This window comes from Sinocyclocheilus rhinocerous, unplaced genomic scaffold (genome assembly GCF_001515625.1).
Source record: "Sinocyclocheilus rhinocerous isolate Xijiao unplaced genomic scaffold, SAMN03320098_v1.1 scaffold1295, whole genome shotgun sequence".
Lineage (NCBI taxonomy): Eukaryota > Metazoa > Chordata > Actinopteri > Cypriniformes > Cyprinidae > Sinocyclocheilus > Sinocyclocheilus rhinocerous.
In genome coordinates this window covers 194579-210079 of record NW_015660499.1, presented here as the reverse complement: position 1 = coordinate 210079, position 15501 = coordinate 194579, and the positions used below count along the sequence as shown (strand labels likewise).

At 35.8% G+C, this 15501-nt stretch overlaps 3 protein-coding genes across 3 annotated transcripts in view; 2 read left to right on the top strand and 1 right to left on the bottom strand.

Moving 5' to 3' along the window:
• The window catches only part of lrp13 (low-density lipoprotein receptor related-protein 13), a 17441-nt gene extending 9918 nt beyond the window's left edge, over positions 1-7523 (bottom strand). The window contains exons 1-7 of the mRNA XM_016534329.1: positions 7429-7523; positions 6731-6904; positions 5055-5267; positions 3402-3629; positions 3078-3290; positions 1821-2050; positions 1588-1717 (exon numbers count right to left, since the gene is read on the bottom strand). Coding sequence (XP_016389815.1) covers positions 1588-1717; positions 1821-2050; positions 3078-3290; positions 3402-3629; positions 5055-5267; positions 6731-6904; positions 7429-7483 — 1243 coding nt within the window. The 5' untranslated portion in view covers positions 7484-7523. The remainder of the gene's footprint in view (positions 1-1587; positions 1718-1820; positions 2051-3077; positions 3291-3401; positions 3630-5054; positions 5268-6730; positions 6905-7428) is intronic.
• A 548-nt stretch (positions 7524-8071) lies between these two features.
• On the top strand, positions 8072-11678 carry LOC107725096 (uncharacterized). The gene is made up of 5 exons (XM_016534238.1): positions 8072-8458; positions 8693-8856; positions 9797-10036; positions 10172-10351; positions 10909-11678. The coding sequence occupies exons 1-5, from the start codon at positions 8193-8195 to the stop codon at positions 11109-11111; spliced, it is 1053 nt and encodes a 350-aa protein (XP_016389724.1). The 5' UTR covers positions 8072-8192; the 3' UTR covers positions 11112-11678.
• A 1052-nt stretch (positions 11679-12730) lies between these two features.
• On the top strand, positions 12731-14472 carry LOC107725106 (paralemmin-2-like). The gene is made up of 2 exons (XM_016534257.1): positions 12731-13249; positions 13523-14472. Exons 1-2 carry the CDS (start codon positions 13222-13224, stop codon positions 14170-14172), a joined length of 678 nt encoding a protein of 225 aa, XP_016389743.1. The 5' UTR covers positions 12731-13221; the 3' UTR covers positions 14173-14472.
• Positions 14473-15501: the final 1029 nt, after the last annotated feature.

Genomic DNA, 15501 nt, shown 5'->3' with positions numbered 1-15501 from the left:
TGTAATAATGGGAGTAATAATTGGCAAGATTTTCATAAAAAACATATAATATTTCATAGGAATATTGAAATATTATTTCTTTCCCTATTCATTTGTTGTGTCTCCCAAAATGCGTAATAAACATGCTTTTAGTCCCGGTGTCCTCATATGAGGACATGTATGAAATCAACGTCCTGTTTCGTAACAGAAAATCATATTTTGATTTGAAACCCCATAACATTTTCCTTAGATGTTGATTTATGACAGTTTAAAAATTAGTCAGATTGAAATGATAATTACAAAATATTATCATATTTCCATAAGAGTGTCACTAAATTAATATCAAACACTTCTGACGACCAAGGAGAGGGAGTGTCATGGTGAAACATCCAAACATTTAGTATCTCTGAAAAGCCCTGAATGTGCTCTCTACAGGACATCCAGACTTCAAACTGTGGCATGTATAGTCTCAGAAAAATTCACTAAAATATAAATGTCCTCATATGTGGATGCAGGGTCTCAGGAGGTTACGATGATTTCTGAAGGATCATGTGACACTGAAGACTGGAGTAATGATGCTGAAAATTCAGCTTTGCATCACAGGAATAAATTACATTTTAAAATATATTCACAAAGAAAACAATTTATGTTTTATAACGGTTTTAACTATTTTTGATTACATAAATGCAGCCTTGGTGAAAAAGAAACTTTTCAAAAACATTAAAAATCTTACCAACCACAAATTTTTGAACTGTAGATTTCCTTAAATTTTGAGGGAGTGGTCATGGTGAAACATCCAATCATTTGGTATCTCTGAAAAGCCCTGAATGTGCTCTCTACAGGACATCCAGACTTCAAACTGTGGCATGTATAGTCTCAGAAAAATTCACTAAAATATAAATGTCCTCATATGTGGATGCAGGGTCTCAGGAGGTTACGATGATTTCTGAAGGATCATGTGACACTGAAGACTGGAGTAATGATGCTGAAAATTCAGCTTTGCATCACAGGAATAAATTACATTTTAAAATATATTCACAAAGAAAACAATTTATGTTTTATAACGGTTTTAACTGTATTTTTGATTACATAAATGCAGCCTTGGTGAAACAGAAACTTCTCAAAAACATTAAAAATCTTACCAACCACAAATTTTTGAACTGTAGATTTCCTTAAATTTTAGTCTAGACAAATGTCCCGCCAGTTATTCCTGTGGAGTGACTCACAAAATTATTTTCTAAATCGGGATTCTTGAAAGTACAGCTAATCAGAACCCCAAACACTTTTTAAACTTGAAAGTTCTAATAAACACAAAACGCTTTTTCCTTCTGTAATATGACCAATTTCTGAGTCCAACAAGACATTAAATGAGAGAAACTTTTTTTTTTTTAATTGGGAAGTGTCTTTATATCTCTATGAAAAAGTCTACGACAGATGGTTGGAGAATTGTTAAACTAATTGTTCAAAAAAAGAACCAAAATATGCATTAAGAGTAAACGGAGTCAATTCTGACTTCATGTTTAATTTAAAATAATTTCTAATGTTTAATGAAAATGAACTTGCACTGGGTTCAGCCTGCTTCAGTTTGACAAAACAGTGTTAACTCACAACCAGATTCGTCGCTTCCATCCCTGCAGTCTTCAGAGCCGTCACAGCGCCAGGCTTTCGGAATACACTGCGTGTTAGAGGCGCATGGCCACTGGAACTCACCACACTGCGCTGGAGTCTCCTTACAGTTCTGTCTCACGTGGGAAAGGTGGTCAAAACTCTTTAATCATTTTATAATGTTAATGTATAATAATGTGCTTTTGGTCATTTAATGCATGGATTTCCTAACGCACCTTCTCATCTGTGCCATCCTTGCAGTCCATCTCTCCGTCACATATCCACTCGTCCAGCAGACACTCCTGGCTCTTTGGACAGCGGCGCTGCGTGCTGCATGGCGGAGGTTCAGCGCAGTCCTCCTCGTCTGAATGATCTCTGCAGTCCGGGTGTCCATCACAGCGCATACTGACCAAAACGCACTGACCGCTGCTGCACAGCCATTCAGCACTGCTGCAGCTCTCCTCACCTGCAGGCCAGGACGGGTCATTCCATTATGATGAAAATCAATGTTTTTGATTTTTACTTCATAACCTTGCTGTTGCTCTCTATTGTAAAGCTGATCTCAGACATGCAGAAACAGTATGCATAATGGACCAGTGTTATTTTACTATTATTTATATACTAAAATAGTATTCAACATTTTGAATTAGATTTAATTTCCAGTTTTCATTTTAATTCAAGTAATTTTTTTATGTGCTTGTCATTTTTATTCGTTTTTATTTCTTTGCAGTTTTAGTGATTTAATCACTTTATTTCAATTCGTTGCCAAGGTGACATTTCTAATTTTATTTTTTCCATCTAAAATTCTTTATTTAATTTATGCTGTAATTCAATTCATAAGAATGATGAGAGTAGTTTCAGTTAACAACCACAACAACACTAATGGACAAAAAACAATGGACAAAAACCACTGTAATGGACATAAACCAGTATAAATATTATAGTTTCCATTTTAAATTTTAGCAACTGTTGTGTGCTATATTTTTTCGGTTTTATTAATTAAACATTTTCAGCTAGATGCCGTGGCAATATTTCTAATTTTCATTTAAATATTTAATCTAAGATTCATATTTTATTTCATTTATGTTTTAACTCAATATGTTTTCTTCAATTAATGAGAATAGTTTTAATAGTTTTAGGTAACAACAACAACATTGTAATAGACAAAATACCATTAACCCCAAAAATATAATTAATATACTGGTACTATATTTTCCATTGGAATTTGAATTCAAATGTAATTTTGTTATAAATAATTTTAATCCGTTTTTTTTTTTATATTTCAGTTTTGGTAATTTAAACATTTAATTAGTTAGGTGCCAATATTTGACTTTTTTTTTTTTTTACATTATATTTTTTACTTTTTTCCATTATATTTCAACTTGATTTCAATTAATATTTTTTTAATAGTTTTAGTTACTAATAACAACAACATTGTAATGGACAAAAATAAAAATCTCATGTTTCTATTCACAGCCACAACAAAACCCTACCACAGCTGGCCTCATCGCTTCCGTCCACACAGTCTGCGTCTCCATCACAGACAAAGGATTCTGGGATACAACGGTTTTTATCGCAGCGATGACCGCATCCCTCGTCCGGCTTGAAGCAGTCGACTTCATCTGAGCGATCCTGACACTGAGCCACACCGTCACACACCTGCCGGCGCTCAATGCACTTCTTACCATGTGCACACTGAAACTGACCTGAGAATATTAACATGTGAACACCAGAGCAGGAATTGAAAAATAATTTCTAACCATGTATAAGTGGATGTTGTGAGAGGCTGCCAGTGTGTTGCTATGTGGTTTCCTCACCAGATTCACACTCCACAGAGCACTCGTCTTCATCAGACCCATCATTACAGTCATGCTCGCCATCACACACGTGATTATAGAGTACACAATCCGTCCCATCTCTACATAACTTAGAGCCGATTGAACAGCGTAGAGGTCCTTTAGTTACAGGAGCTTTTCCTGAGACTTCATCCTCTGTTGTCTTTTCCTCCTCGACGCTATCATCATCATCTTCATCAGGGCTGATATCTGAAAAGAGGAAACTTTAAGACTAAAGGCATGTTTTTGGAAACTTTTGCTCTGAAGTACAATTACAACAATTTTTTTTTTGAAGTAGTAGTAACCAAACAATTTTGGGTCCCATTGACTTCATAGTATGGAGAAAAAATACAGTGGAAGTCAATGGAACCCGACTACTTGGTTACCAACATTCTTCAAAATATGTCCCACAGATGAAAAATGCATAAAAGTTTGGAATGACATGAGGGTGAGTAAATAACGACACTTTTCATTTTTTGGTTGACTATACCTTTAAGGGTGCTGCATGTAATTTTGTCTGAACTAAAGCAAAAAACAAAACAAAACAAAAAAAACACATGTTTGCAGATATTTAGGAAATGTGCAAAGTTCACATACTTGTTTCTCTGAAAATCAATGCTACAGCCAGTTATTCATCTTTGAAATGCGTGTTCTGTGTCAGGATGTCTGTTTTTGTTTTGGTCTGTGTGATTCCGTCCACTGCCAATTTACCCTGGGTTGCCAGTTGGTGGAAAACACAGCATATTACAGCCATGGAAGCCAGCAAAGGAACTGGGTCAGAGATCGCAGATCCTACCCGACCTATAAAGTCTTGGCATCCATCTAAAAAACATTGCTTTGTTGCCTTCCATTGTTAATTGCACTCATTCATGTTGTGTGTCTTCAACCTGGCAACCCGTGTGAGCGCTGAGTCTGAGGAGGAGGAGGGAGCAGGGGCCTGTTTCATAAAACAAGTTTACCAAATAAGCCAGGCTTATTTCAATTAGTCTGACTTATTTTGAACCAAATCAACTGACAATATGTCAGACTAAATGAAGTAAGCCTGGCTTATTTGGTCAACTAGTTTTATGAAACAGGCCCCAGGAGAGACAACTCTCTCCAATATTTTGAAATTTGGACTGCAGTACCCATTTCAACCACTAGCTGTCAACATTACATACTGCACCTTTAAGTACGCAATGTAATGAGATCATGTGACAAATGTAACACTCTCAGAAAGAAAGGTACAAAAACTGTCACTGGGGCAGTACCTTCTCAAAAGGTACACCGGTGTACACTGTTTACCTCTAATGGTACATATTAGTAGTACCTAAATGGTACATATTTGAACCTTTTGAAAGGTCAGCTTTTGTACCTTTTCCCCCCTCAGAGTGTAGGGTTAATTCAGGATAAAAAAAAGTTGTTTTTTCCCGGTCATCTCAATGACAAAAAATGGCCCGATTTACCTGAATTCACCTCACTACTTTTGAAAATGTTTATTGTAGCATATAGTTTAGTTTCACATACCATTATGTGGGAAAAATAGTAGGTAGTATGCACTAATAAGTGTGCTTGTTTACATTCGGAACCAGATGATTTTACACGTTCTATTTACAATCTAGTAATACTACTTTTTAACCTAATTCAAACCCCTACCACAGCTTTCCTCATCACTGCCGTCAGCACAGTCTGCGTCTCCATCACAGACAAAGGATTCTGGGATACAACGGTTTTTATCGCAGCGATGACCGCAGCCCTCGTCCGGCTTGAAGCAGTCGACTTCATCTGAGCGATCCTGACACTGAGCCACACCGTCACACACCTGCCGGCGCTCGATGCACTTCTTACCATGTGCACACTGAAACTGACCTGAGAACAGATGGAAATACAATGCTTTTGAATGTAGGTGGGGGGAGTGAATGTACAGCGCTCTCTCCCACCTTCAATACCATGACTGAGGTACCCTTGAGCAATGCACCGAACCCCCAACTGCTCCCCGGGCGCCACAGCATAAATGGCTGCCCACTGCTCCGGGTGTGTGTGTGTTCACTACTGTGTGTGTGCGCACTTAGGCTGGGTTAAATGCAGAGCACTAATTCGGAGTATGGGTAACCATACTTGGCCACAAGTCACTTCACACTTTAAAAAATACAATGCTTTTGAATTTTGCAAACTAAAAAAATAAATAAATCAGGCAGCCTACCAATTCGTTTTTATGTAAGTAATGTGCAGATTTGCTTTCCAAATCGAAAAAATGGTCATCAGAACTTAACCAGTTAATATGAGCATCAATTTATTGTTTTCACAATGAACAGATTTATTGATTCTAAGCCATTTGAATAAATGCATTTTAAAAAAAATATATTATTTGAATAAAATAGATGCAAATAGTTAATAAATTATGCCCTTTTTTTGAGTGCAGAAATCTTGTATGCTTAATAACTGACAAATATGCATCACATTGTTTATTAGTTTAGGCCTATGATAAAAGCGTTTAATAGTTTGTGTTAAAAATGTGTAAATGGATGGAATTTTTAATATGGAATCAAATTCAAATCTTAAATGTAGCCCTTTATTCTTTATTCGTAGGTGGGGGGAGTGAATGTACAGCGCTCTCTCCCACCTTCAATACCATGACTGAGGTACCCTTGAGCAAGGCACCGAACCCCCAACTGCTCCCCGGGCGCCACAGCATAAATGGCTGCCCACTGCTCCGGGTGTGTGTGTGTTCACTACTGTGTGTGTGCGCACTTAGGCTGGGTTAAATGCAGAGCACTAATTCGGAGTATGGGTAACCATACTTGGCCACAAGTCACTTCACACTTTAAAAAATACAATGCTTTTGAATTTTGCAAACTAAAAAAATAAATAAATCAGGCAGCCTACCAATTCGTTTTTATCTGGGTAATGTGCAGATTTGCTTTCCAAATCGAAAAAATGGTCATCAGAACTTAACCAGTTAATATGAGCATCAATTTATTGTTTTCACAATGAACAGATTTATTGATTCTAAGCCATTTGAATAAATGCATTTTTTTTTTAATTATTATTTGAATAAAATAGATGCAAATAGTTAATAAATTATGCCCTTTTTTTGAGTGCAGAAATCTTGTATGCTTAATAACTGACAAATATGCATCACATTGTTTATTAGTTTAGGCCTATGATAAAAGCGTTTAATAGTTTGTGTTAAAAATGTGTAAATGGATGGAATTTTTAATATGGAATCAAATTCAAATCTTAAATGTAGCCCTTTATTCTTTATTCTAGGCCCCTGGAAATCAGTTTGAGTGCCAAAAATTGTACTCTAATAAAAATGTATAAAAACATACCTATGCTGCAAACAGCAGCACATTCATCTTCATCAGAGCCGTCAAGACAGTCATTCTCCCCATCACACACATGACTGTACAGCACACACTCTGCTCCATCCTTACAGGGTTTGAAGCCCAGTCTGCAGTGCAGGGGAACACGAGCAGAAGCAACTGCAGCCTGCACACATTCAGCTAGAGCACAAACAAGTCAAAGCAAATGAATCTCATGCAATCTCAGCACAGATTCCCATTATACTGTAAAGCAGTCATTTGAAATTCATTTTCTATTTAAATGAACACACATTAAAGACATTACTACAAATACTACCAAGATGTATAAACACGGTCTACACATAATTGTAGTTTTTGTTGAGGGAGAAACTGTTATTAAAGTAATGCCACAACGCAAAAAAAGTTAAATAAGAATAATTGCCTGCATGATCATAATGCAACCTGGTTTTTATGAGATTGGCATGCAGGCAGCTTCAAATTTTAGCTAGATTTTGTAGCCTATTTTAACGTATGCAAATAAAGGCAATGCCTCTAAGCATGAAAATTACAAAGATAGCCTACTATATACAGTAGCTCTTAATAAGTAAATAGGAAATAGTCTCGATTGGTATTAGTTTGTCAATTCGCATTCAGTGACTATTGCTCAATTTCTAGACAAGAAGGTAAATGTTAGACTGAAGGTTACTGTGAGACTCGCATCTGACCTCTCAGAAGCAGAAAGATCCCTGAAGCGACATTCAGCAGCACAAACAAACACATGACTGCAAGGAAAAGCGGGTCAAACCGTCTCGGGTCGAGATGTGGCGCTTTAATCGAGCGAACAGCTGAGATCGATGCGGCTTAATTGATCAGATGACAACAGACCAATGAGTGATGACAGATTTAATAGTGAAAATACGTTTAATAGACTTAAAATACTGTGTAATTGAATTCATTTCTATAATAAAAATTTTTTTTTTATTAATACTAAATTTTAGTTAGGCTACTACTAAAAAGTCATAGGCCTAATTAATATTAAGAATTAATTATATAACAATAATAATAGCCTAATAATAATAATAATTATTATTATTATTATTGTTGTAATTATTAAAATAACGAATACGCGTAATAACCCATGGTAACTTACGTAATTTTTTAATTAATTTATTAATTGAATGTATATTAATACCGTTAGTAGGCTACTTCATTAAAATTAATTAATTATTATAATATCATATCACTCAATTATTTTACTTATTTATAATTTTATTCTATTAGTTAGTTGTCCCGTTGTTACGTCTGCAGCACTGTGGTTTTGTAATTGACATTCCCAGACACTAGAGGGCGATAAAGCGCTGCTCTCTCTTTTAAAACCAGGATCAAAATGTCAACAGAGAGAAGAAACGCGCAATAAAGTAGCATCAAATGACTTTGAACTTTGCCTCATCGATAGCATTTCTTCTAACTTGATTTGTAAAGAATGTGAATGATGAACCGGAATATGGATCATTTTAGCACACTTATCGCCGTGGTGTCAGGTGTAACTGTGTTGTATCTCTTTCACTCAGTCTTTTACGCTTCTCACATCTCATTTAATAAAACTTGCACAGTCTTTGACTCCCAGAAGCATTTGCCAGGTTCAGTTTACCTCATGACCAGATACATTTATGAATCTCTCCGCAAAAAACGAGGAACAATGAGGAAAAACAAAGACACAAATGACGAGCTTGTTTTCACTTTGATCAACTGCAGGTAAGTTGTTGACTCAAAGAAACTTTAATGTACATGTAATATAATATATTTAAAAAACTTTATTGTTTATATATTTTATGTTAGATTTTTTATTTACAAACTAAATGAAAATAGAGTGCATGTACTGTATATTTTAATGGCCGCTCGTTATATATAGTCATAATGTTAAACATGTTAATGAATGTTAATTATAACGTGTTTTCCAGTTGTTAATTGTTGTGGATTTGTCTGTAGGTATGATGCGGTATCTTTGAGGAGGTTCTGCAGTGTTTCAGGTTATGGTTGGGACTATCCTGACAGTGTCTTCAGAGACGTTCCCTTGTGCTACCCTGAGTTTCTCTTCACCAGACTTCTCACTATGATTGTGTGCTCAGAGAGATTCAAACTAAGCCCTTTGGGTAAGATCTTCTGGCCTTTTCAGCACATGGGTCAAGCACAACCCCTGTCAACAAATAGAAAGGAATTTTGAACATATTCAGAATCAGTCCTACTAAATCCTCGAATCAAATAAGAGCCTACTACTGAACTTATTTGTTAAAAAATATATTTTTTCTGGTCAGATTTTATTTAATTCATATATGATTTTTATTTGACCTCTATATGATACAAATTCAATAATAATTCCTTTAGAATTCTAAAATAAAATTTCTCAAATCAATCATTGTATAATATTGCAGTGTATAATATACAATCAGTGTATAATAATATAATATCAGCCGGTCATTATCACAAAATAAACAGCAATTTGACGTATGAAAATATTGTACAAGAAATATTTGTCACCAGAATGCCTTTAATGACCAATCGAATAGTCCAGAGAGCTGTGGAGAAATATTATATATCTGTTAATAAACTTACAGAATCCAGATCAATTACAAAGAAAATCTTTTTAATGCTAAAGGCACATAACCCAAGAGATGAGAATAAATATGTGATGATTATGTGATAAAATATGATAATTAAATGTGCTATGCCTAGTGTAGTATTATAGTTTGTATGAATATTTTTGAATTAGTTGTCATTTTTATATATTCTGGTTTCATTTTAATTTTTGTTGAACATTTTTGTTGTGTTTTTGTCATTTTTATTAGTTTTTATTAAAAAAAAACATGTTTATATAGTTTTTTTAGTTAAACTAATGAAAATGTTGCCTTGGCAGCAAGCTGAAATTAAAAACAAATATTTATTATGTTTTATAATATATTTTATTTCAGATAATATTTACTTTATTCAAAGTAATGAAAATGTTTTTATTGTTTTTGTTTTAGTTAACTATAATAACCCTGGTTATGCCCCACTGGTGGCCATTAAAAGGAGAATCACTGCTACTTTCTGCAGGTCTGTTGAGTGTCTGTGAGAGTTTGAGTCTGAGCGATGCCTTGGATGAGCTGAAGAGAGGGACGTTCTCCCTGCAGGCCAGAGTGCTGGAGTACAGGACTGTTAGTGCTGGAGTGGAGGTGGATCTCGCGTTAACTGCATCTAGAGATCAGCAGACCGTTTGGAGCAGCACACTGACTCTACTCTCTCCTAACAATACATACAGACCTGATGCTCAGCCTGACTTGGAGATCACCCACGGTAAGGAACCCAATGGTATTGAAGACTGCAGGCATATCAGTGGCTGTGAGGAGCTGTTTTTACATGTCCTAATGCAGGACACTTTCATCAGACATTTTCATTTACTGTATGAACTGAACCTGTGTCTTTTTCCAGATCCAGTCTCAGAGAGATGCATCAGCCTGGTTGTTCCTTGGTCCACAGGTGTGCGGAGCACCTGGGTGTATGGTGACCTTTGCCCTCTGCCTGTGTTTGTTTGGCTGGGATTTACCCGTCCCACCATACACCCGCTGTGGATGTTCTCCAGGTGCATGGCAGAAATGGAGAAACACAAAGGTAAGTAATGTTTGAAGGCCTATTCACAACAACAGCAAAATGACAACATGCAAATTGACAAAAAACGCCTCTTTACCACGCAGATTTCTTTGTAGGTCCGTAGGAATACACTGCTTGAATGCATGATGTCTTTCACTCCAAAAATTTGCATTGTGTAAATTGTTCCTCTCAGAATTATTATTTATTAATAATAAAAATAATGACATTATTACTATTATTTTATTTTATTAAATAATACAAGTATGTATCATTATATTTATTAATATATTAAAATATATTAATATATTAATGTTAATGCATTAACATGATAATTATATATATGTAGGAAGGAAATTATAGAACAGGAAATGACATCACAGAGAATACATTTACATTACATTAATGCATTCAGCAAACGCTTTGATCCAAAGTGAGAAGAGAGGAGCAAAAGCAAATTGTCAAAGAGCCTACAATTTTTGTAATATACAGTTTCAGGTTTATTAGACAACTGGAATAGAAAGCTAGAATCATCTCTCAGATTATCAGTTATTTTTTCCTTTTTTTTTTTTTTTTTTTAGGAGTTGAAGTGGTGAGAGCTCCTCTGACTGTGTCAGTCTGTTACAAACAGCCTGTGTCTTTACCGAAGAAAGTCAACATCAGAGTCAGTGAAAACACTAGTGTAACTTTAAGCACAGCATCATTTTCATTGGAGGATCACAGAACCAGGACACTGTACCTCTCAGGACAGATAAAACGACAGACAAGCGAGAAAGCAGAATGATGGTGATGTAATCCTGACAGAAAGGATACTAAGCACTCAACGGCAGGGGTGTCAGACAGGGTTATGGTGGAACTGAGTAACAGAGGCCATCACAAACAGTGATCTTAGCCTGAAACCTAAAATACAAGGGCCCTAGGAAATGACGCTCCTATTTAATGGTGCCATAGTATACGATGATGATATTTGAAATGTCTACTTTAAAGACAATTAAGGGGACTTATCATAGAGAACAGGAATCCTCTTGCTCTATTGAACTGAAGGAATCAATGTCCTGTGTAGACAGACTCAGGTCACAACACTTGCTCCTCAGTCCACTCTTACAGATACTGTATAATAATTCACATATAAATTCATATTCTTTATTCAGGAACTTGACCCACTCTGATGAGCTACAGCAGAGGTTAGTCAATCGTAACATCAGCCATTTACACACAGAAGCCTTAAATATACAGAATCAAATCTGCCTGATTATTCCTAAGGATTGGAGAGAGGTTTGAAAATGGTCATATATGACTAAATAAAAGGTAAACATGAATTTAAAAAATGCTACAAAATTGTTAAATATTTCTAATTTAAATAGGGTTATATTCTATACTATTGCTTTTAATTCACTATTGTATAATTTTTTGAAAATGGTCATATATGACTAAATAAAAGGTAAACATGAATTTAAAAAAATGCTACAAAATTGTTAAATATTTCTAATTTAAATAGGGTTATATTCTATACTATTGCTTTTAATTCACTATTGTATAATGCGTAATGCATTGTACATGTGCAGTCAAATCACTTTTAATCAGTGTCTGTGTCAGTAGGGGAGGAGTTTGAGTGGAGGGCCGTTTCTCATGAATATTTCAGTCTCTCCTCTTTCCTCAGTCTTTCCTTATCCTTTCCCTATGCATGCACACATGTGTGTAAGTGCTCCATGTGTATTATTCATTAGTATGTGTTCAGCGTATGAGGAGGGCTTTCTCATAAAAACTGCTTTCAGAACAACTTAACGTGTGTGTATACACACAGTATATAAAATATACAATATAAATATATTTTATATATTATGCCAGTAAATTGACCTTGTTCGCACTGAAACATTTAGGACCAGTTAGTTAGGAAATACTTAATTATAATGAGGCGTTATCTATGGTAATTGTATTGTCTCTTATTATGGTCAATGTAATATATTTCATTTTGGGAGACAGATGGATAGAGACTTTTAAAATATTAATTTGGTTTATTTTTTTGCAAGCATCCTAAATATATAATTAATATGTCTGTCATAGGACAGTTATTTGTACCATTTGCTTTAATATATATATATAGTCAAGAATTCATTATCCATGTATATAGTAAATTCTTGACTGTATATACAGTAAATAAAACTATACAAATAGCTTGTCTAAAACTGTTGTGTAGTGACTGTACTCATAGCTTAATAGACATCATTAATTTATAAAGGCCTGATTCTGTCGTGTGTAATCAGTGTGTTTGGAGCAGTGAGTACGAAAGCTGCTGTGATCAAAGAGGAAAATAAAAGCGTAAGTTCAATATTGTCTATTAAGCTTTGGTAAAACTTTACTATTTTATTTTTAAAGAGAATTAGGCTGCTTTCTGTAGTTTGTGCTGAATTGTTTGCATCTAAACGCTTCTTGATATGCAGATGTGTCTGTCTTAGTGTTCCTCACGAGTGACAGGCGCTCCAGATAGAATGTCTTTCTTCTTCTGAAAATGCCTTGAAGTCTCTTGGGAACTTTGAGTTATTTTTGCTGCTTTTAAAGGTTTCGTGTCTTTATTCATCCTGTTGGAGAGCGCTGGGGAAAAAACTGCCCACCTCCCATTTTCATTCCCTCATCCACTCCTGTTTCTTCATCTTTCGGTTCTCTCAGTTTGGTAAAGCATTTGTGGTTGGACGTTTTGCGTTACTTTCTTGTATGCAACATCTGGAGCATTAATGGTGCTGTATCTGTGGATACTAAAAGTAAAAGGATGCTGAGGTATTAGTGTGATAGACGAAGGGCAAAAGGTTAATTCCTTTGTGGTAATCCTAAATCCATAGAGGATTTAGAGGAGATCTTATTTCTTTTGTTTTCTTGGCGGTACAGATGTGAGTGCCATGGTCACCAAAGACAACGCTAACTCTGGTGAGTAAAAAATTATCTCAACACACTGTAAATGAACAAAAACATGTAATAATGTATCACATTAATAACACTGATAAAAGTAAGAGATGTTTCTTGAGCAGCAAATCAGCATATTGAATGATTTCTGAAGGTTCATGTGACACTGAAGGCTGGAGGAATGATCCTGAAAATTCAGCTTTGCATTACAGCAATTAATTTTACATTAAAAATGTCATAGCGGCGTCTTTTGCATGTGCAGTTTTTTAATAAAGTGTATACGCCCTCTTGTTCTAGGCTCTGGCGGAAAGACAACCTGTGTGAAGAAACAAAAGTGTAAAATGAACAATTCTCAAAAGCCTGGGGCACTTTACAGGGACCCACAGAAGGCTATATTTGAACCCGAACTGACCCTTGAGGTCACGGCTGACGATGCTGGAAGGAAAACAAATCCGGTCGCAGTGAACGGTGTTATAGAAACGACTGCCAATGAACAGACGTGTAACGTATGGAGTGTTTCCAATCTCCAGAATCTGAAAGAGATGCAATATCTGCACCACGAGGCTGAGGACAGTCGAATCGACCCGTCACTGGACATGTACAAGTCATCCCTCATGGGTTTCGTCGACTCCAGTAACCTGGAGAGCTCGGAGGATGTTCAGACCGTTCCGTGCATCCAGGTGGACGTTAAAACGGATGTGGTGCTGATCGATGAGGATGATGATGATCTGTCTCTAAGGGAGAGGACAGTGACGGACGTGTCCACTGCGGACGGGAACGCGGCCGAGCTTGTGTGCGGGCGGCTCCAGTCAATCTCCTCTGACTCCACCCACTCTTTATGTGATAGGCAAAGTCTAGAGCAAGGCTCGACCATTGAGACACCTCAAGAGAAACAGGAGCCGCCCAAAAAACACAAACGTGCTTGCTGCCTCTGTGTTATCATTTAATGTTTCTCAGAAAAAGGGCCAAGATTATACACTTTTCAATCATTTTTTCTTTAAAATCATTTTATATTGTTAGTCAAAACGAAGTTTTTACATTAAGTTTTTCATGACCATTTTTATCTCTCTCCCTGACCCTTAGAATTAAACGAGCTTATACTTGACATGGAAATTATTTTACTGCCATAATGTTACATATTTCCAAGTGAAAGAATATTTAATGGGGGGGAAAAGGAAAGGAAGGACATTTTATAAAGTTAGTTAGAGTTTCTTAAAGCAAAAAACAGTCATAATTAAGTTTGTCATGACCATTTATAACTCTGACCCTTACAAGTTTATTTTGCTACTGTCCTTTTTATGGAATTGTTTTCACCTCAGAATAAAAAGAAATAAATGGGAATTTGCAAGTTTTTATCTCAAACAACTTTCTCACAATTCTGAGTTTATATCGTAATTGTGAAAAAAAGTCAGAATTGTGAGATTTTTTTATTTTTTTTAATCTGTGGTGGAAAATTCATTTTAAAGTAAAAAAAAAAAAAACACTTTCCGTAATGTGACATTTCCAAGTGAAAGAGTCTTTAATGAGGAAAAAAGGCAGGGAAGAACTTGACTGTACACTATTCATCATGCCAATTCTTATTTCAAAAGAGAAAACAACTAACAAAAACAAAACCTGTTTTCCATTTGTCTTCTGTCGGAGTAAAGGCCCGTTCACACTATAAAGTTTTAATAATTGTTCTAATTCTATGAGAGTATTCAACAATAACGATAATGACAAAAAGGAACGATATCATTGGACTCACTTGAACGATTTTTCCAGCTGATGAATGGTAAAAACACTGACAGCCAACCAGAGTTCAGCTTGCTTTAAGAAGCTTGCACATAAAATGAAAATTAGTCCATAAAGTACTCGCCCTCAAGTCATCCTAGGTGTATATGACTTTCTTCTTTCAGACGAATCCAGTCGGAGTTATATAAAAAATTGTCTTTGATCTTTCAAGCTGTTTAATGCCACTCAGCGGGTGTTGTATGCATCAGTCCAAAAGAAGTTAAATAAAAAGTGCCCATCCATTAAAAAAAGTGTCTCACACGGCTCCGGGGGGTGAACAAAGGCCTCCTGTAGCGAATCGATGCGTTTTTGTAAGAAAAATATCCATATTCAAAACGTAATAATCACTTTAATGTAGCTTGCGCCAACAGTTGTACACGGAAGCAGTTCCGGGAGCATGACGTTTGAGGTCAGCGTTGCGCATGCGCCGGTCAGTCTCGTGAAAACCAATGCAACACCCGCTGAGTGGCATTAAACCGCTTGAAAGATCAAAGACAATTTTTTAT

Coding starts and splice junctions, on each gene's coding strand:
- LOC107725106 (XM_016534257.1), top strand. CDS start 13,222: ATGGTCACCAAAGACAACGCTAACTCTG. Junction 13,250..13,522: donor CAAAGACAACGCTAACTCTG/GTGAGTAAAAAA, acceptor CTCTTGTTCTAG/GCTCTGGCGGAAAGACAACC.
- LOC107725096 (XM_016534238.1), top strand. CDS start 8,193: ATGATGAACCGGAATATGGATCATTTTAGCACACTTATCGCCGTGGTG. Junction 8,459..8,692: donor TTCACTTTGATCAACTGCAG/GTAAGTTGTTGA, acceptor ATTTGTCTGTAG/GTATGATGCGGTATCTTTGA. Junction 10,037..10,171: donor TGACTTGGAGATCACCCACG/GTAAGGAACCCA, acceptor GTCTTTTTCCAG/ATCCAGTCTCAGAGAGATGC.